At 48.9% G+C, this 20,165-nt stretch overlaps 2 protein-coding genes across 2 annotated transcripts; one reads left to right on the top strand and one right to left on the bottom strand.

Annotated features, from left to right (window-relative positions):
* Positions 1 to 78: 78 nt before the first annotated feature.
* On the top strand, positions 79 to 4,078 carry EMG1 (EMG1 N1-specific pseudouridine methyltransferase). The gene is made up of 6 exons (XM_036404302.1): positions 79 to 234; positions 320 to 421; positions 761 to 902; positions 1,265 to 1,323; positions 2,842 to 2,991; positions 3,753 to 4,078. The coding sequence occupies exons 1-6, from the start codon at positions 94 to 96 to the stop codon at positions 3,864 to 3,866; spliced, it is 708 nt and encodes a 235-aa protein (XP_036260195.1). The 5' UTR covers positions 79 to 93; the 3' UTR covers positions 3,867 to 4,078.
* Positions 4,079 to 4,297: 219 nt separating this feature from the next.
* On the bottom strand, positions 4,298 to 18,275 carry LPCAT3 (lysophosphatidylcholine acyltransferase 3). The gene is given in 14 exon segments (XM_036404300.2): positions 4,298 to 4,641; positions 4,758 to 4,884; positions 4,993 to 5,151; positions 5,687 to 5,834; positions 6,396 to 6,562; positions 6,850 to 6,936; positions 7,602 to 7,710; positions 8,119 to 8,297; positions 9,347 to 9,384; positions 9,471 to 9,564; positions 9,717 to 9,823; positions 9,937 to 10,044; positions 18,079 to 18,232; positions 18,234 to 18,275. Coding segments are annotated over 13 exon segments (1,509 nt in total). The 3' UTR covers positions 4,298 to 4,641; positions 4,758 to 4,767.
* Between the last annotated feature and the right edge of the window lie 1,890 nt (positions 18,276 to 20,165).

Here is a 20,165-nt window from a genome sequence, read left to right as displayed (position 1 = left end):
GGAGCCAGATAGAGGGCGCGCCCCGGCGCCATCTTGGGTGGCCGCGGCGGGAAGGGCGGAGCCGGGGCGGGGCTGGGGGGGCCGCGTGACAAAATGGCGGCGCCCAGGCGGGCACGTGGGGACGCGCTGGAGGAGGATGAGGATGAAGATGGGTGCTCGATGGGCGGCAAGCGGCCCCGCGGGCAGCGGCGGCTCCTGGTCGTGCTGGAGGGGGCGAGTCTGGAGACCGTGAAGGTGCGGGTGGCGGGAGATCAGGGCGGGTCCGGCCGGGCCCAGGATGTTCTCGCTCCTCGCTGATCTCTCCGCGCTTTGCCTGTAGGTGGGGAAGACGTTCGAGCTGCTCAATTGCGACAAGCACAAGGCGCTGCTGCTGCGGAACGGCCGTGACCCCGGGGAGGTGCGGCCCGACATCACCCACCAGGTACCCGCGGGGTGCGGCGCGCCTGTGGTGGCCCGGGCTGCTCGGGGTACCCGGCACGGCGGCTCTGGGCCACCGTCTCTCGGGTTCGCGGGTCCGCTTGGGCCCCTGGAGCCCGGGGGCGAGTTTGGCCTCCTCTGCTACGCTGGTGGGTTTTGGGTTGAGTCGCTGTTGGAGTCTGGACTTGATTTCTTAGCGTTATAGTGTTACATCCCATAGCGGGATGAGCTTTCAGCCTCAGCATCGGTTCCTTCTGCATTGTGGGGGCTAACCATCAATTTTCCCTAGAATTCTCTCTCCTGTGCCTTTCTATTTCCACTACTGTGTGCTTTTGGCTTTCAGAGCCTCCTGATGCTGATGGACAGCCCCCTGAATCGGGCTGGGCTCCTGCAGGTTTATATCCACACCAGGAAGAATGTTCTCATTGAAGTCAATCCCCAAACCAGAATACCAAGAACTTTTGATCGATTCTGTGGGCTTATGGGTAAGCAATTCAAATCCTACACCAGCTATGGAATAATGCAGGAAGGTGGTCAGGACTGGGGGAACTTCAGGAAAAGTCAGAAACTGGCACCGACCTTAAAATGTCAAAGTGAGAAAAGAGCACAGAAGTGAAAGCATCTCTCTGGGATGTTCCAGGATGCATGCCTCAGCTGTGTGCTCCCTAGCACAGTGGGAGTGCCTGCAGGAGGCTGTGCTGTCAGTAAAATAACTTTCTACAGACTGTGATGGGAAGTCTAAAGGTGGGCTTTTTGGGTAGCTCAGCTCAGGCACAGCATGGGATTCGTGCAGCAAATCACCACGCAGCTTAAGTGATTTTTTTTTTCCTTGTTTTCTCTTTGCCAGTTCAGCTGCTGCATAAGCTCAGTGTTAGAGCAGCTGATGGACCTCAGAAACTGCTGAAGGTAAATACTCTGTAACTGTTCACAGCTAACGTTGCAACATTCTAATGGCAGTGCAGGAGGGATTCCTTTTCGGGAGAGGTGTTTTTGTTGGTTTGGGTTTTTTTTTTTTTTTTTTTTTTGTTTGTTTTTGTTTTTCTTTCTGGTTTTTTTTTTTTGTTTGTTGTTTGTTGTTGTTGTTGTTGTGGTGTGGTTGCTATTCTCACCCGTCCTGTCCTTGCTGGGGATGCTGGTTTCAGGGGGGCTCTCCCACATGCAACCTGGCTAGGAGCTGCTGCTGCAGGAAGGAACCCCCAAACACACCTGTCCTTGGAGCTGAGGGATCTGTTTCCTCGCCTGAGCCTGACTGCCACACCTGGGCATTGACAGCTTTTGGGTAGAGATTTCAAAAAGGCAGAGAGAGGTGGAAATGAAGATATAATTAACTTGAATGGCTTTTGCAGTCACAGAGAGGAAGACTGGATTAACCACAGGGACAAAGGATTTATCATGATATTGAATTCCTTGGATGAAGAACTGCCCTTGGTGCTGGAAATGCCAGAAAAGCAGCAGCCTGAGGAAGCTGATGGTGATGTCACCTTGGCAGAGAAAGCTTGGCCCTAGCCAGTGCACCTGCCTGAGAACATGGTCAGCAGGCAGGTCAGCAAGACTCCAGAAGCAAAGAACTAACCATGACTTAAATGAGTATTGTAACTTTCTTGTGGAAAATTCAGATTCTCCAAAGAAGGAGAGTGGTTTTAAATCCCAGCAGCAGCCTGCTTGCCAGCCAAGATGAGAGAGAGTTGCCTAAAGGGGACTATAGGTCCTCCATGCCATCCCTCTGTGCCTGTTTCAAGAGCATCTTCCAGCTACACAGAGACTGGCAACACCTGCACACACCTGCTGGGGTTTGTTCTGTCCCTGTGCCTGGGGATCCTGACCGTGCTGCCCAATGAGTCCTTCATGGCTTCTTTGCAGGAGAAGGTGGTGTTTGGGATGCTCCTCTGGGAGCAGTGCTGTGCCTCAGCTTCTCCTGGCTATTCCATATTGCCTACTGTCACTTGGAGAAGGTCTTGTGGACTTTTTTGATTTTGAATTATTCAGGAATTGCACTGCTGCTCATGGGGAGCTCTGCTACTTGTTCTACTGCTCCCCACAGCCAAGGCTCATCTACCTCTACATCACCTGTATCCTGGGCATATCCCAACCCATCTGGGACTGATTTTGCCCAAGGACCTGGGTGTACTTGGTGGGTAATCAGGGGGACAGGGAAACCAGGATGTGTACCCCAAGGGGATTTGATTTTTGGCCAAGGGCAGTCTGTGATGTTGAATTGTGTACACAATGTTGGTTGTGGAATGACAGCACCACCAAGGACGATGAGGATGGACTGCTCCAGATGCACCAGTCATGAGCTCCTGACACAGCCTGCAACCAGCTGATGAATTTTCTGTTTGTCTGTTGCTTGTAGCAAACAATGCATCTAGCTATGTGTTAGGGTCTGTTACCTCTACACCCCTATTAATTTTCTGCTTTCTGTAGGTGATTAAAAACCCAGTGACTGACCATCTGCCCGTGGGCTGTATGAAGATTGGCACCTCTTTTGCAGCGTCACAGGTGTCAGATCTGCGTGAGCTGGTTCCTGCAGCAGAGCCAGTTGTCATCGTGGTGGGAGCTTTTGCCCATGGCTCAGTAAGTGTGTGTATCCCTTACCTGGGCTTGTGAAAAGGTTTCAGTCTTGTTCTAAGTACGGAGGTTTTATCTGCCCTTTTTTGGCTTGGTTTCCCCTCCCCCCAGCTCCCCATTTTTCCCTGTGTGCTTGTCAAAAAAAGGCCCAAAACTGCAACACGTGGGACTGTTGTCCCTACCAAGTGAAGGCTGGCAGTTTCTCTGCTGAGGAAATACTGTGCCTCTGTAGTTGTTAGTGTTGGAATTTGGAAGGGATCTCTGGAGATCATCCAGTCCAACCCCTTGCCAAGGCAGGGTCACCTGGAGCAGGTGACAGAGGAACACGTCTAGGTGGATTTTGAATGTCTCCAGAGAGGGAGACTCCACAACCTCCCTGGGCAGCATGTTCAGTGCTCTGCCACCCTCAAAATAAAGAAGTTCCTCCTCATGTTGTGGTGAAACTTCTTCTGTTTTAGTTTATGGCCACTGCTCCTTGCCCTGTCCCTGGGCACCAGAGGAAAGAGTCTGGCACCATCCTCTAGGCACCCACCCTTGAGATATTTATGTGCATTAATGAGATCCCCTCAGTCTTCTCTTCCTTTAGCAAAACAGGCCCTGCAGTCTCTTCCCATAAAGATGGTTCCATGTCCCAATAATCTGTCTAGCCTCTGCTGGACCCTCTCCAGTGGCTCCTTGTCTTTCTTGCACTAATGGAGATGAGGCTCAGTGAAAACTTTTTGCAACTTGTTTTTTTCTTTTTTTCTATTTCCCCCCCTCTTCTCCAGGTCAATGTTGACTATACAGAAAAGATGGTCTCCATCAGCAACTATCCCCTTTCTGCTGCCCTGACGTGTGCTAAAATTACTACTGCCTTTGAGGAAGTGTGGGGAATAGTCTGAGCTTCTGCTGCTACTGCTGTCATGATGGACTTGTATACAGTGACTTCACATTCTGAAAGGGCTCTTTGACTTGGGTGTGAACTTGGTGCAGCTTTGGGCTCTTGGAAAACACTTCAACTTTGTCCTTGTAGCTTCTGAAGCAATGAGACTTTAAAAGGACTGCCCCACTGACCCTTCTTCCTCCTATTAAAGGTACCTTTTTTGAGTAAAAAGCGCTTGTGAATTTTACTTTCTCATTTTTCATATGTGGGCAGGCTGGATCCCCTTATAGCAGAGACTTGGCCTGAATTTGTCACACAGAAGTGGAATTCTTAGCTGTGCCCTGCTCACCCTGGTGTCACTTGGTCCTGTAGAATCGCCTTGCTTGGCAGCATGTGACAGTTCACACTCCCACACCGAGGCGCCCGAGAGGAAAGGAGCTGAAGCCGATGTTAAAAAGACCAGGAGCAATTTTTATCTTAGATGACAAACGTAGAAAAGTCAGAAGGTGGCTCCAATCCAACGCAGCACCTGCCGTGAGTGTGGTACAATCATCTGGTGTCAGCGGAGAGACGAGCGCCGGCCGCGGGGCGGCAGAGATAAGGCAACGGACAGAAGGTGGAGGGGCTCAAGGAGGCTCGCTCACATCCCCTCCTTTCAGGTCTCTGACCCTGTGCTTTCTCCTTCCCCCTCCTTGCGTTGAGAAATAGTCATACTTCAACACAGCAAACTTGGCAGGTGATGCTTTGCTTCCGGAGTGTCAAATCAACTCCTACGAATGCACAGGTGGTACAATCTGAAAAACAGAGGTGCCCTATATTTGCTTTGGTTGATACCATGTTTGCCTTTCACCTTGGGCTGCAGCATTGCTGCCCCACTTTACCTCCTGGTCTCTACCTCATACAGCCTCACCTTTTGGCTGTTATTCTGCTCTTTTTAGCTTTTCTTTCCGTGGCACGATTAATCTGCGAATGTAAGGCAACACCAGCAGTAAGGTGAAGAACAACACGTGGCCGAAGAAATAAATAGACCTGTACACCTGTAAAGAGAAAGGCAGGGTTGGGGATCAGCAACCAGCTTTGAGCCAAGAACGCGGGAGGGGATGGAGGGAACAGAGTTGACCACGTGGTTTGTGGTTTCTAAATACCTTCATCCATTTGTCCCAGGTGAAAAGGCAGAATGGCACCAGGGAGTAACCCATGAACATCCAGTGGTTAGTCTGCTGCAGCACGTAGAAGATGGGCCGCAAGACAGTGATGGAGGCCAAAGTGCTTAGGGCAGGACTGTCCCGAACAAGGTTCATGGCCTAATTTAAAGAGAGAAACCAGAATTCTCAACAGTTGGATGTCCTGTGGCTGTAGATGCAGGCTCTGGGGCCAAAGTTCTCCATCCAGCTGTGTAAAATGTGTTTGAATAAGCAGGTAGTCTAAAAAAGTAGCTAAATCCCCTGTCCTGGCCAAAGTTTTAATTAAGAAAATACATTTTAATAAGGAATATTGTTCCTGCAGTACTAGGAGATTTAACAGAGGCATTCAGCTCATGTGTTTGTCCTCCAGTCTTTCCAGCTGCCAAGCACTTCAGCTGCCCTCTGTTCATATGCCAAGTTTTCCAGTTCTCTCCCTGTCAGCTTCTGCAATATATTTATGGTTTGCTCACGCAAAAGGCAGCAACCTACTAAACTCTTGAGAATAAAACCCTGCCATGCTTGAAAACCAATTCCAAAGTGAGCAGCTATTTTTCATATTTGATACAAGTAAAGCCTTCAGCGTGGCACTTTCCAGAACCAGGGTCAGAGGCTAACACAGGCACCCCCGTTCTGGTAAGTCAGACAAAAAGCACACCTGTCTTTCCACGATGACTATCAGCAACTCCATCTGAAAGCACACCAGGTAGCCTGAGTGCAGCCCATGCCAGATGGCCAGGAAGAACAGGGCCAGTGCCTGTGACAGCAGTTTGTTGCCCAGGAACTTCAGGCGCTTGAAGATGTAGCTAGAGTGGAAAAGAAACAAAGTGCCTCCAGGTTATCCTTCTCCCTCCCCTGCTGTGTCAGGGATGAAGGGCCTAGGGGACCCAATGCTTTGCACACCCCATGGTAGCAGGAACAGCATGACCAGGGCAACACCTACATCCAAACAGTCTTAAAGAAATCCCAGCTATAAGGGGGAGAAGGGGGTCAGTACATGCTATTTGGCTGTGGGTCCCAGCAAGCGCTGAACCAAAACCCATTGAGTTTGGAGTGGGGAGCACCAGGAGCCATGATGCAGGAAGCAGCTGTCAGAGCAGCTCTATGGCTGGCTGAGCAGGCAGGCTCTGCTGCCATCATCTGCTTGCTTTTATTAATGAACTGCCCTTCCAGGTGAATTAATAGATCTCTCTGACCCAGTACTCCAATAACCTGTTTCTAAGGGCACAGCAGCAAAAAATGAGAAAAGGTGCACAAACTGAAAACTGGAAGATTCTTCCTCTAGTGCTCCTGCTTAGCCTAGGGTCTTGGTTCTGCTGGCAGAACCGAATTGATGCATTATAGAAGGAGAATTGTGTCCTGCTCACCGGGCCACCCAAGCATTGGTGTTGATGTTGAAAGAAGCAATGGTCCCTGTGAACAAAGGTGTTGTCTCATACAGCCAGACCTTCATGTTGGCACAGGCATTCCACAAAGGCTTTCCATTCTGGTCTTTCCCATTGTACCCCAGACCAACAAGGATGCAGACACCTTCCTATCAAAAAATGCACAAGAAAGATAAGATGAAAATATTGCTCTATTTTTGCTGGAGAAGCAGAGCTGAGGAAATGCTGACTCTCACTGTGTTGAGAGCATCACTACAGATGGAACAAATGGAATAAAAACTGCCTTTTAGTTAGCTAGCCTTTGCTAACTTAAAGCAAGCAGAACTGACCTGCACTGACCTCCAGATATTTGGATTTCTTCCACTTAGTGCTAAGTCCAAGAGGCTTGGACCTTTATTCATTTGTCTTTTGCTTCTGGAACAACATCTAGACTCACCGTAACAAGCCAGCAAGTTACGTATTTGTAGAGTATAATTTTTCCCCAGATCAATATGTAACCACAACGGAACCAGAAAGGCTTCTCCTGCAGAGATAAGAGTGAAACAGAGTAAAAATAAAACCTGGAGTTGAGTAGCTATAATGACACAAGGTATTTCATCACTGTCTTTTGTTTTAATCTGTGTTAAGACATAGGGACTGGGCTGCCAGGCTTATGCAAACTTACACATCATTCTCTTTCCTTTGGTAATATTTGGCTGTATTGAAATAGGTAGAGTTGGGAAGACTCTGGGATTAACATAATCAAAATGCTTGCTGATAATCTGCCAGTAGGAATTATTTGTTAGGAGCTTTCCAAGAACGTCAAAGATTATGGTAAGCCTTATGAGTTACTCCAGTGAAATTCTTTGCACATAATAGTTAAATGGAAAGTCATTAAAAGGTCATAAAATGTGTACATTATGTTTCCAAAACCAACAGTAGCATTTAGGATCAATTATCTATTTGTAAAAGTTTTCGTTTGTTTCAGTTCTGCTCAACAGATTCCTGTTCTGCATCAGGTGGAATCATCACAACAGGCAGTAAAGCCAAATTAGCTGTGGAAAATCTTATCACTAGTTGCCAATTTATTTTCAAATTGAGGCAAAAATAAAAACAAAGAAATAAAAAAATAATTCCACTCTTGTAGATCCAGTGCCCACCAGAGAAGTGGAATTCTTCCACACCCCACAAGGCCAAGTGAATACATACCATATAGTCATCTGAGGTGAGGTACTCGTCAGAGATGTACGGGCTTGACAAGGTGTAGGTTACCAGAAACAAGAGACCCAGGCTCAGGCGCTTGAGAGCAGGCACGAAACTGAGAAAGAAAAATACCAAGGTCAAAGAAATGCCTTGGAAAGAGACCATCAAACTCACAGTTTTAAAAACAGAGGTGAAGAGGAGGAGGTGGGGGAGACAGCAATAGGGAGTCACCACATTCCACTGCAGCAGCTGCCTCCATTTGGAAGCTGGGATGCAAGCATCACCAGGCTGGAACTGAGTCTGTACTAAAGATGTCAAATGGTTGTTGATGTTCGTGCCCTGGAACAATGCTGGGACATTAAGCAGAGTTACGAGAGACTTTTGAAAGACTGCCTTGTCTCATAAATCACTCCTGGCCAGAGTAGTTCTGTGTCCAGGTAAGAAACAGTCTGCTGCAGGGAACATGGAGGAGTCGGCATTCTAGGATCGTAGGAAGGGGAGAAGCCAAGCAGCTTTGTATTACCTATTGGGTCTCTGGCCTGGAACGTCAGTCATCTCACCCCTTGCCAGTTTCTGATAGTCTGTCATGGAGAACTGAGGCCCAACCATGAAGGCACCATAGAAATAGGAGAATCCTGAGACCTCCAGCAAGGTAGGAACCCCCCGAACAGCAAATCGCCGCTGCTCAGGGGTCAGGAACTCCTGCACCAAAGGGAGTGGCATTAACATCATCCCAGGGGTTTCATCCAGCTCTGGATATTATGTCCTCACCCTGCCTCCTTACTGGTTTCAGTTCTTGCTCCCCATGGACATGGAACTTTACACTTTGTACTTCGTGTCCATTCCTCTCCCAGACCTCTCTATGCCCACTCCCTCTGAACAGCAACAAGATCCAATGGTTGAGACCAGTTGCACCGGTCTCTATTCCCAAATAAGCTCCCAACATGGAAGGGATCCACTGACATGCATCCCTGGCAGCAGCGTAGGCATAGTAGGAGCACTGCAGTACCTGACCTATTCCAGTCCCTGACTGCAATTCCATGTACTCTCCCAAGACCTTATCGTGCTACAATTCCTACTTCTTGATGCCAAAATTGTTTTTAAATACTTGAAGCTTCAGCTCAGAAGTTTCATCTTGACCTCATTTTCCTGCAGTCAGCAGTGATTCCATGGATGCTACAGACTTGGTCAGGCCTCAAACAGGAGATGGGGAATGCAGGTTCTTGGAGCAGGATTGAGGGACTGCAGCATGTGTAGTGCCCTCTCCCACACACTGTGCTGTGTAACTTCTCTGTTTCTCTGAGCTAAAAACAGGGTCCTAACAAATGGTAAGGACATTGACAAGGACAAGGTAAGACTAATCAAAAGAAAGGAAGATGGGAACTGAGATCCAGTACTGATTGTCTGCAAGTTAAAGGTATGCTACCCACAAGACACAGAGCGTCAGGGATTGGGAATCTAAAGCAATAGATTTGGGGGAAGGAGATGGTGGGGAATTTGGAAGGGTGCAGAGCAATATTCTGACATAACTGGAACAACTTCTGTCCATCTCTAATCACTACTGCCTCTGTTCCAAATTATTTTGTTCCAGTCTAGAATTCAGTGCCCTCAAACACTCCCAGAGGCTCCCCTCTCAGCTGTGGCTTTTACCTAACAATGCAGCTTGCTAACTCACATCCTTTGAACATGATTTTCTGATCTCTAGCTCACTGGGACAGCATGGAATGATGGAGAAATGGTGTCTAACTCACCGGATCTTTTCCTCCATCATAGTAATCAATGGCCAGACCTAGAGGTGAGAAACAGTGAAAACTTGAATCCCTGGGATGGGCACAGCTTGCAGAGTGCAAGAGAGAGAAGAGAGGTGTCACTCACCAATCAACTTAAGTGTCAAGACACAATGTGGCATTGTCCACTTGATGTCATAATGCTCTGTGGCTGTGAAGTAATATCCAGCCATAAGGTATGTCTGAAAGAAACCATTGTTTGGGTTATTCAAACTAATTCCTCCAGCTGGTTTTGATCTGCCTCCACTTTTCCACCCACAGTTGCTACTGAAGTGCTAAACTGAACAGAGGCCTCCCTTCTACAAACCCAGGGACTAAAAAAAAGAGGGTTTACCATCTGAAAGAGAAAGGTGGTGATAACGGCAGTGATTGTGCGACCCATTAGTCTCAGGATCAGGAACTGGATTAGGACACATATCAGGGAATGAAAAAACTGCGTCCCTGTGGGCAGGAAAAACAAAGAGAGCGATGAGAATAGAAATTACATGTATAGGTCCTCCCAAATTACAGCATGCCCCAGGCCAGGCAGCTCTCTCTTCCCAACCTCATCTTACCAAAATTGAAGTAAGCAATTGAGAGTCCTGTGAACACGTTGTAGAGGTGAATGAGGTAGGTCTCCTTCTGGAAGAGGAAATAGCGCTGGAACAAGGCAAAAGGATATCCTGAGAGAAAAAAAAAGGAAGAGTTGTAAGTAAGTTTAGAAAAGTATTTGTCATGAACCAAACTATAGCTTTTCTGAACATGTACTTTACATCACACATTATCAACACAGGGCATGGTGTTAATTCCTGATACTGCATTTGCATCTTGGGAGACAGACTCCAGATGAATTACTCTGTACAGAAGAAAATACTTTAACAGGAACAGAATTATAGCAAAACTGACATTGAAGTGTAAAAAATTACAGGATTACATTTTCTGGCCTCATTCAATACATGAGATGGATAATGCTGAAATACATGAATCACACTTTAGCCTGTGATTCATTTCCAAATTCTGTGACAAACACAATGAACATGGCAAGAAGCTAGATTAAAAAAAAAAAAAAAAGAGGGGAGGGGGAAGGGAAAAACTTTATGGTTAATACCATTACAATGTCCAAAAAACCTCAGTCCTACTCCCACCTCAATGAGTTCTTTCAGCTTTAATTTCAGATCTCCTTAGGTGACCTCCAGTAAGATACTCTCGCTTTTCTAACTCTGCAACTTTGGATTTGCATCTGATTTGTGAACTACTGGGTACACAAAGCTGTAACTAAAATCCACTGGTACTATGCATGTGGTATTTTTGGATAAAAAAAAATCAGTCAGAAGCATTTCATATGGAGCAGCTAAGAAAAGTGGAAGGGGTTTTTTTCCTTGCATTTTCTGTGAGGTAACTCCTAGTCTAAGTTAGGAATGCCTCCAGATTATTCATCTGTGGCTCGAGTGAGAAGTAAATATTTGTGAAGCACTCTGGTAATACAGTGAGAAGCATCACACAGAACACCACAATTCAATTAAATTCTGTTGTCTAGGTGAGTTTCATGAAGCATGCAATAAGCACTGCCACATAGCAGACAGTAAATATAATAAGTCTTAATACACTGTGGCGCAGGAAGTGTTGCAATTCGCTTTTCTAAAGGCATGTGCACAAGGCACTGAACTGGGATACAAGAAGTCACTTTAATTCTGGCATCTTGTAACTTTATTGCTCTGCTTTGCAAGCCTGTGTGTTCTCTTACCCTGCTCAGAAAAAGGGGAAATTCATCACATACCACAATACTGGCATCCCCACTACTTATCATCCTGGCTGAGATCAGGAGCAGCGGATGGAGCTCTGCTACCTGCACTAATGGAGCAGCAGTAGGAGGAGGTGGTCATGTTTTATAGGGAGCAGTAATAAAAGGTGATGAAATGCACATTCTGCCGAGAAGTGTATGATGGATGGAAGGCTTCCAACAAGCAAGGCCAAGTCTAGTCACTACTGTGAGAGGAAATGAGAAACTCTGTCACGTTATTTAAATACATGTCTGGCAGTCTGGCAGTGCTCACAGGCTGGAGCCATTTTAAGGCCCTCTCCAACCCCACAAATCCCTTGGGAGGGAGCCCTGGAGTTGGGGACTTTGGGGCTCTTTTCTAGATCCTTTTGGGCTCATGTTCTGCTGCGTCCAGATGTGTACCTGCTGCCTCCTGAAACCAAGCTGCTGCTCCCCATTTCCTCAGCCTCCTGCCACCCCTCTTTTGGTTTTCCCTGCCTCCTTGTTGCTGTTCCTTCCTCCTTTTGTGTCCCACGCCACAGGCTGCTTTCTGGCCAGCCCCACATACCACGGCTCTCTGCTCCCAGAGCCTGGCAACCTCCCTCCTGCACATCCAGCCTGCTCTCCCTTCCTAAACAGCAGCTCCAAACTCCCCTACAAAATGCCTTACCCAGGCCATCCCTCTCCTTTCCCGGTCTTCCATGCTTTTTACACAGCCCACTTCTGTCCCGTTCCACCCCCACTGCTGGCCTGAAAACCAGCTGAGGGGGAAAGAGGGAATTGGCAAAGAGAGTTCATCACACGGGCTCCTGGGGATACAGGAGTAACTCAAAGAATAAGAGCAATTCACATGATTAAGGAAAAAAAAAAGTAGTATTTTCTACTGGCCTTTTACTCAGAAACATACAAATGGGGATTCTTTGTTCATGAGCCAATCTTCCTGCTGAAGTTTAGAAAACATAGGAAGAGCTGGCTTTGAGAAATGGAAAGTGGTAAAACATATGAAGTTTTATTAGATCAAAAGTTTGAAAGCTGAGGTTTAGCGTGGAAAAACGTTTCCCCCTTCTGAGCAAAGGGGAGAAAAATCAGAAATACAGGCAAAGCACAATTGACTGCTGTTCATCAATATGCATGGTTTAAAACCTTCCTTTTAAAGAGTCTCCCACTCTCTTAAAAACCACTAATATTTTGCAAACCAGTCAGTTTCTACCATTTTCTTTCCCTCTAGCCATTTCTACAGACACAATTAAAGTATGACTGAATACTATAATGTAACTAGTGTTCCTACTCTTTCTGAGACCTGTCTCATTTGTCAGCTGTGCTCCTTTTTAGCTCTACCCAGGAGATTGTGTCATGGTTTGGATAATGCTGCTCTGAAGGAAAAAGAATGATGAACCCTTACAAATAGAGAGTTACTAATAATACACACTGCATCCATGGTTTTAGAAACTATTAACTTTAACCCTGGTCTTTCACTACGTGGCTGCTGTTCCAGTCCAAAAGTCACAACATCAGCCTAAATTCTTCTGATATCTAGAGTAGCTTGTCAGTACTCTGGACTGCAGTTTACCTACAGTTTTGTTGCATGGGGTAATTTTCTCAGTTTTACAACTGGGCCAGTTGCATGCTGCTGATACAAACTTTAACCCCCAAATGGCAGTGGATAGCAATGGTCATTCTGATGTGGCCTGTGCCCTTCTGAACACTGATAAACTATCTATTAAACAACTAACAATTCCTGCTGATAACAACACCAGTACTCCTGCCTTACTACCACGTCCCTGAAGCAGCCTGAATTAGCAGAGCAGCTTTTGGAGCTATGGTTGCCTTCTGGCAAGCTGGATGGCACCTTTGGATATGCCAGCAGCAGGAAACGCTGCGCTGCTTTGCTTCTGCCATTCAGAGCAACAGGACAAGAGTCCCTGCTCCTTGCTGCCAAGAGGCTCTGCCCAGCAGCTCCCACTCTGCCAAACTCCCCTTTCACAGCTCCCTAAGCAGAGTGGATGAAGCAGAGTGGGAAAGTGGTTGTAAGACTCCTGGAGAAAACAGCAGGGAACCTCTGATCCAAACTCATTCTTCCCTATGCACCACGGAGCTGAAAAACAGCCTGCACACAGAACTGGGTTTTCCCTCTAGACACACCTTCTATAGAATGGAATTAGCAATTGAGATGATTTTTATTTTTTTACTTCACAGGAACAAGAGGATGATCTCTGGTTAAGAGAACCATGGAGATGGAAGGAAAGGACAAGCTCAACTTCTTGGCCATGGCCATTTGGGAGAGTAATGGGCCACTGCACAAAGCCCAGCTTGTCTACAGATACAAGAATCTAACTGAGCAAAAGAAGTTAAATCATCAAGAAGGTGGATTAGGCAGGAAAAAAGTTCTACCAATCCCAAGCAAAAATAGTGCTGTCAAGTTTGCCATCTTCTGGACTGGGTGATTAAGATGCCTCTTTTTTTCCAGAGATAAAGCTGCAAATAAGAACAGCAGAAAGGTTCTTTTTATCTCTGCTCCCTTTATTTCCCCTTTGATGTGCTCTATCTCATCTTCAAGCTTTCCTCTTCTCCCATTTTTTGCTGAACATTTAACTCCTCCTTTGTTAACATCCAACAAGTTATCTCCATTTTTTAAAAGAATGCTAAAACTAAAAGGAATGGGACAACAGGGGAAAAAAGTGTTGAAATATCAGCCTTACCTAATATTTTAACTCCAAAGTTATTCCTTTCTGTTTCTAACACTGCAGAAGTGCCACACCTTGTTAAACACTGGGTGCATAAACATGAGTATTTTAATTCAGCTCAGAAGTTTACCCTGAAAGTCCACTTATGGTGCTTTAGTTTGCATAACAAAACTGTCTGAAAGCATGTGAACAGGGCTCTCTTCACATGAAACTGAACTGAAAACACACTGTGACAGGGCTGGTTTTATGGCAGGATATTGCTGCCTCTTAAAACTTTTCCCATCCCTTACCCATCAGAATCAGTTGCTCACAGGCCCTTGCAGTAAGGTTCCTGCTTGGCTGACCAGCTGGGAACTTGATTTGGGATAAGCCAGCAGCTTTGGGTGACCACAAGAAGAATTTCACTGAGCCTAAAAATCTTCAGGATGCAGGGAGCATGAAGCAGAGCATGTAAAAAAAATGATGAGAGGTAGAAGAGGAGGAGATAAGACAACTTGCAAGTGAAGCAGTAGGCTTCTGGCACCCATCGGGTAAGAATGTGTTACTTTCTGCAGGTCCCTGCTATGTCCATGGAATGAAAGAACACTTTCCCAGTGCTTTTCCTGGCAGGTCTGGGCAAACCAGCAGGGTCATTTCTGGCTCAGGGCTGTAAACAGCATGTTGGCTCCCCTCCATATTATGGAGGTAGCTCACAAGGCACTGTGTAATATTATGGTAAGATAAATAGCTTTAATTCTTTGGGATCGTACTGCCGTGCAAAAAACACGAGCAACATAAAGTATTAAATACACAGTGCCATAAGGCCTCCTGCACCCTGGCTTATGCTTTGAGCAGTGACAGCAGGAAAGAAATGTGTTCCCTCTCATGTGAGGACAGGAGCAGCAGCACAGAAACCCTGTTATCTCCTTCACACCACTGGAGCAGCTCCAGTGGGAACACTGGGACCTACTGAAGAGTACAAGCTGGAGTTCATCTCTCAAAGACATTTTCATATGATTGACAGACATTAGTATAGTGACATATCACTATTTTTATTGTGGCAGGGTCCAGAACTGTGCTCCAGGTATTCCTGCTGCTGGTACTGCTGCCAAATTGCAGATTACTTTCTTCAAAGGTTGTCTATGCAAATTTTTACGTGGGGGAAGTCTGCAGTAAGTTCTTCATCTTGTACAATCCAGGTAAGGGACTCTATTCTAGCTGTAGTCTCTACTTCAAAATTGCAGCATGCATAAACCTGTCTCTGATTTAAATACAAAACTGCGACTAAAATCCCCATAATTTGCTCAGCAATGTGCTGTTACTTGTTCACTGAAACAACTTGGTGCTCTTTAAGACTACTCTAGTCTTAGTTCTTGAATGTTCTTTCTCCTTCTCTTGTTCTCTCCTGTATTTAATTTTTTTTTCAGTCATGTCAGAATGCCAACAGTTTTAAATGACCTCTTTTGGTTATTTCAGATCATAACTAAGCAAACACTTATCCTGAATCAAGAGAGTAAATTCAGACTATTTTTTCAACAATAACTCAGCTTTCTTCAGAAATCAATGTAAGAAGTTGGAAAGTCCTTTGTGATTCTTCCTCTTTTTCAGAAGACTATTTTTAATCGTTTGTGGTGATCCTCTGAAAGTGAAACCCTAGAAACTGTTGTCACAGTAAAACTGCACAGTGTAGATGGGAAACTGCATCACAGAGGAAGAAATAAGCAACGACTTTTTAGTCCATCTTTGGAACTATGCTTCACCCTCATGGCCTTGTCCTGAAATAATTCAGCAGTATTAACTGCAGCCAACAAAAATAGTTTTCTTCCTGAATCTATGTAAACACCTGAAATGGAGGAAGTGAAGGAAAAGCCATACTTAACGTCCTAATGCCATTTCCAGCTTTTAGAAATGCCTTTCATTTATACCCCATGCCATCCTCTGAAGTGGTCATCAGCACTAGCTGCATTACCAATGAGATTAAAAGGATTGTAAACTAAGCTGCAATTAAATGAACATTTCTTTGTGCGGGGCTAAGGAACTCCTCTCATTCTCTTCTCATGTTGCTCTGGAGTGGTGTTTGGCCCTTCCTTTTAAAGTCATGGTACAGGTATGCTTTCCCACCCAGTGCTCACCCATCCATTAAGCAGGAGAGCTGGAGTCAGTCCCCTCTGCCTGAGTGGTTCAACCTACATGACCTGCAGGAGTGCCAAACTGCAGGCAAGGCTGTTTTGCATGCCCTGAAGCTTTCTGTCTGAAGTTATGCCTGCCACTGCATCTAATTAAAAGATACCGAGCTAGGGAGAAAGGACAGGGAAAAGTGCAGCTCCAGCCTCCTGGTTTGGTTTATCCATTTGAGGCATGCAGGGGAGAGATATGAGTGGTCTTCTGGACCCAGCTCCCCAGAATTTTAATACAAATTCTAAAGATCCCACTGAGACTATGTAAAACAGATAGTGGCCTGCCTTGGGAAGGGACACTGTGGCATCCCAGTGGCTCACTGTCGACACTGCACACGGAACATTTGTAACAGCACACAGAAGTCTCACACTTCCTTAATCTGCTGACTGCAGCAGGCAGCTCTTATCATCATCAGGACAATAATTATCTGCTGTTTATTTCAAAGAACTGGTGCTGCACACCCACAAGATGCTCAGCAGGAAACACCCTCCCGAATGTCGTGTCCCCAACTTACTGCTGGCAAGAAGCAACTCGGAGAGTACGATGGTGGTGCATTCTGCAGAGCCATCTCTGCTGCTGTGGCTGCCTCCACACACACTTTCTAGGACCTTTTCTGCATCAGCACTCGTTAGACTGGTCCCTTGGTTGATCCGGGTGACTAACCTCGCAGTGAGCTATCTGCCTTTTCTGGTTTAGGTTTCTGCCAAACAAGTAAATTCAATCAGAGCGCAATTAAAGGACCAGAGAGAGACGTGGGAGAAAGGAAAGCAGGACTTTTCTCGTTCAGAGGTGGGGAGCTGCTAAGACTAATTAATGCTGACTTGTGTGCATGTCCTGTGTGTTTCCTATTACTTCATTTTTTTTCTTTGTAGAAGTTTGGTTGAACAAACTTCTATGTTGAGTTCTAAACGATAGCCAGTGCAGTCTCCTGTACTGACCTTTGATGGGAAGAATGTTTGGCTCAGTTTGATCTCACACATAATAAACTAAATCAGGCAGGAATAAGGCTGGTGCAGACCACAGTTATGAAGTGACACAGTTTTTCTTGCTTGCATTTCCTTAAAAATATCATACTTCTAGTTAGCCAAAGCGACTTTATTGTGATAGATGACACAGTAGTGGCTGTATCACTTCGAATACACTTTCAGGTTCAGAGGAAAGCTTGTATTTCTTTCCTGCTAGGTGACTACACCACCAAATGCTTTCACAACCCAAAGTTTCCCTGAGCATCTGCAGAGATTTACACAGATAGCATGTATACACACACTTGAATTAATGTTTTGGGAGCTACAACCTCCCCCTCAATCGCCAGCCCACATCACAACTCCAGCCCTGCCTTAACCATTTCGCATGGAACTCAAGTATCTCGTGTTTACATAAGCGCAGGCACCCTGTGTTTTGCAACACGCTTCGCGCTGCAGGTGGAGCGCAGGACATCACCCCAGTTCTCCTGGCACGGAGCTGGAAGGTTTTGCCAGTCTGCCCGGTAGTGCCCCGATGACACGCCTCTCCCGCACGGTGCCATCACCGCCGCACACACGGGTGATGTCCCCGGACAGCGACGTCCCTGCACTCGGACGGGGCAGCACCTGAGAGGGGCTGCGGAGACTCCCGAGCGGACACCCCTCCGGACACCCGCTCACGGGGCACGGGATGCACTCGCATCACCGGGCACTCACGGGACAATCCCAAATAAAGTTCCTGCGCCCGGGACACGGACCCAAATCGGGGTCTTTCGCAGGCTCCTCCTTGCCCCGCGTCCACAGGCGGCCTGCCAGGACCGCACCCCGACCTCCCGCGGGGAAACCGAGCAGGGTCCCCTGCGCGCCGGGCGGGCGGGGGGCTGGCGGGGCGGCCGCAGCGGGGCACTTCACGGGCTGCCCGGGCGGGACGGGCGGCGCCGCTGCCCGGGGGATCTCTCCCGCCGGCTCGGCGCGCACACGTGGCCTGGCGCGGCGGCGCTGGCACAGGTGCGGCTCCGCGCGGGCGAAGCGATGCCCGGTCCCGGCCCCCGAGTAGCGCGGCACGGCAGCGGCGGCGACGGGCTCGCCCCTTCCCCCGGCGGGCGCAGAGCCCCGCCCGGGGCGCCAGTCCCGTCTCCCCCCGCCCTGCCTTACCCATGAGGATGGAGAGGATGAGGCGCAGCGCCTGCTCCGAGGAGCCCAGGGCCTCGGCCAGCCGCGCCAGGCTCCAGCCGGACACCGCCACCGCCATCTTCGCCGCCGGCCGCCCCGCCGGCCGGTCGCGCCCCGAACCCGGCAGCGGCACCAGCCACCGCGGCCCCCGCACCGCGCGCGGCCCCCTGCGCGCCCATTGGCTGCGGCGCGCCCGGCCCCGCCCCGCCGCGCCTGCCATTGGGCAGCGGTGGCAGCGGGGCAGGGCCCTGCGCGCACTAAGGCAAAGGTTACCCGCGAGTGGGCGGTGACGCGGGCTGGCCCCGCCGGCCAATGATTGGGGGAACGCCGGCCGAGGGCGGGACCGGGGGCCCGGCGGGGCGGGGCCGGGAGGGCGGGGCGGAGCGCGGCTCCCGATTGGCTGCGGCGGGACAGGAGAGCGGCGGGGCGGGCCGGGGGTTATTCGCGGACACGAGGCGCGCGCGGGGAGGGCGGGAGCGGCAGGGGCGCGTGGGCCGCGCGCGGGCCGCGCGCGGGGCCCTCAGCCAAGGTCTGGGTCGGGGTCTGGGTGTGAGCTGAGCCTAGCTCTGGGTCTGGGTGTGTGCTGAGTCCGGCTCTGGGTCTGGGTGTGAGCTGAGTCCGGCTCTGGATCTGGGTGTGAGCTGAGCCCGGCTCTGGGTCTGGGTGTGAGCTGAGCCCGGCTCTGGGTCTGGGTGTGAGCTGAGCCCGGCTCTGGGTCTGGGTGTGAGCTGAGCCCGGCTCTGGGTCTGGGTGTGAGCTGAGCCCGGCTCTGGGTCTGGGTGTGAGCTGAGCCCGGTTCTGGATCTGGGTGTAAGCCTGAGCCTAGCTCCGGGTCCTGGTGTAAGCCTGAGCCCAGCTCTGAGTCCAGCTCTGCTGCTTGGCTCTGGCTCCCTGGGTACTGGCTGTGGCTTTGGCCCTGACCTCAGTCGTGGCCTTGGCCACAGCCCCGTCCCTGGTCTTGGCCTCAGCCTCAGTCTCAGCTTCAGCGCTGCCAGAGCTCCCCCAGCACTGCCAGGTCCCACTGCCCCAGGGGCTCCCACAGGACACATCCCCGCTCCTTAGCTCCCGTGGCCCAGAGGGACCTGCTTCCCTCACGGGCCTTATGGCAGCAGCCATGCTGTGCCCTGCACCGGTGGCACCCAGCTCAGTGTGCCACTGCAGCAGGCACTGTGTCAGTGGTGGCCATAAACCAAACCCCATAAAGTTCCACCTCCATGACTGAGAACTTTCTTACACTGAGGGTGGCAGAGTGCTGAACATGCTGCCCAGGGAGGATGTGGAGTCTCCTTCTCTGGAGACCTTCAAAGCCTGCGTGGATGCATTCCTGTGTCACCTGCTCTAGGTGACCCTGCCTTGGCAGGGAGGCTGGACTGGATAACCAGAAGTTCCTCCCAACCCTACCAATTCTGGGATTCTGTGGCTCTCCAGTCGCTCAGGAGCTGGGCCCACACAGACTCCCCATAACTCAGCTGCTGGATGGCCTTTTCTTAGGTGTGTCCCCTCATGCAGCTGTCCATGAGTGCACCCCATGTTCTCCCCAGCTGAAGTGTCAGGTGCAACGGATGTGATCCTCTTCCCTTGCTGGTGTTACCATTTTCCTGCTGGGTCACTTGGGTGCACAAATTCAGCTGAGGGACAAACTCAGGCTTGCACAAAGGTTCACATGAAAAGAGATCTCTGGAGTTCTCTGATCCAAACTGCAGCTCGCAAGCAGGACTCAAGGCTGGAGCCATTTGCTCACGGCAGTGCCTGGGTAATTGCTGTACATTTTCATGGTTGGAAAGCTCCCAGCCTTTCTGGGCTCCTGAACCAATGCTGAATCATCCTCTTTATCCTGGTCCATCCTCCTTATCACCACCCTTTAGGTAGCAGCACCAGAACCTGCTAGATGCCATTTCTTATCAAATCTGACTGGAAAGGCACTGACTGGCAGCATGGCCACAAAGACCTCATTTACTCAGGAGACCAGGATAAAGACCTTGCTTCTCCTTGCCCTTCTCTTTTCCAGGCTAAACAAATCCAGATTTCTCAATAAAAAAGGTCTAGTCACCTATCCACTGGGCTCTGTC

The sequence above is a fragment of the Molothrus ater genome, chromosome 2 (assembly GCF_012460135.2).
Source record: "Molothrus ater isolate BHLD 08-10-18 breed brown headed cowbird chromosome 2, BPBGC_Mater_1.1, whole genome shotgun sequence".
Lineage (NCBI taxonomy): Eukaryota > Metazoa > Chordata > Aves > Passeriformes > Icteridae > Molothrus > Molothrus ater.
The sequence above is the reverse complement of the archived record's forward strand: the minus strand, read 5'-3'. Positions and strand labels throughout refer to the sequence as shown.

Bases quoted from the DNA above. Each gene is read 5' to 3' on its own strand.
- EMG1 (XM_036404302.1), top strand. From the start codon at position 94: ATGGCGGCGCCCAGGCGGGCACGTGGGGACGCGCTGGAGGAGGATGAG. The intron at 422-760 runs GTACCCGCGGGG...TTTGGCTTTCAG, and splicing joins GGCCCGACATCACCCACCAG to AGCCTCCTGATGCTGATGGA. The intron at 2,992-3,752 runs GTAAGTGTGTGT...CCTCTTCTCCAG, and splicing joins GAGCTTTTGCCCATGGCTCA to GTCAATGTTGACTATACAGA.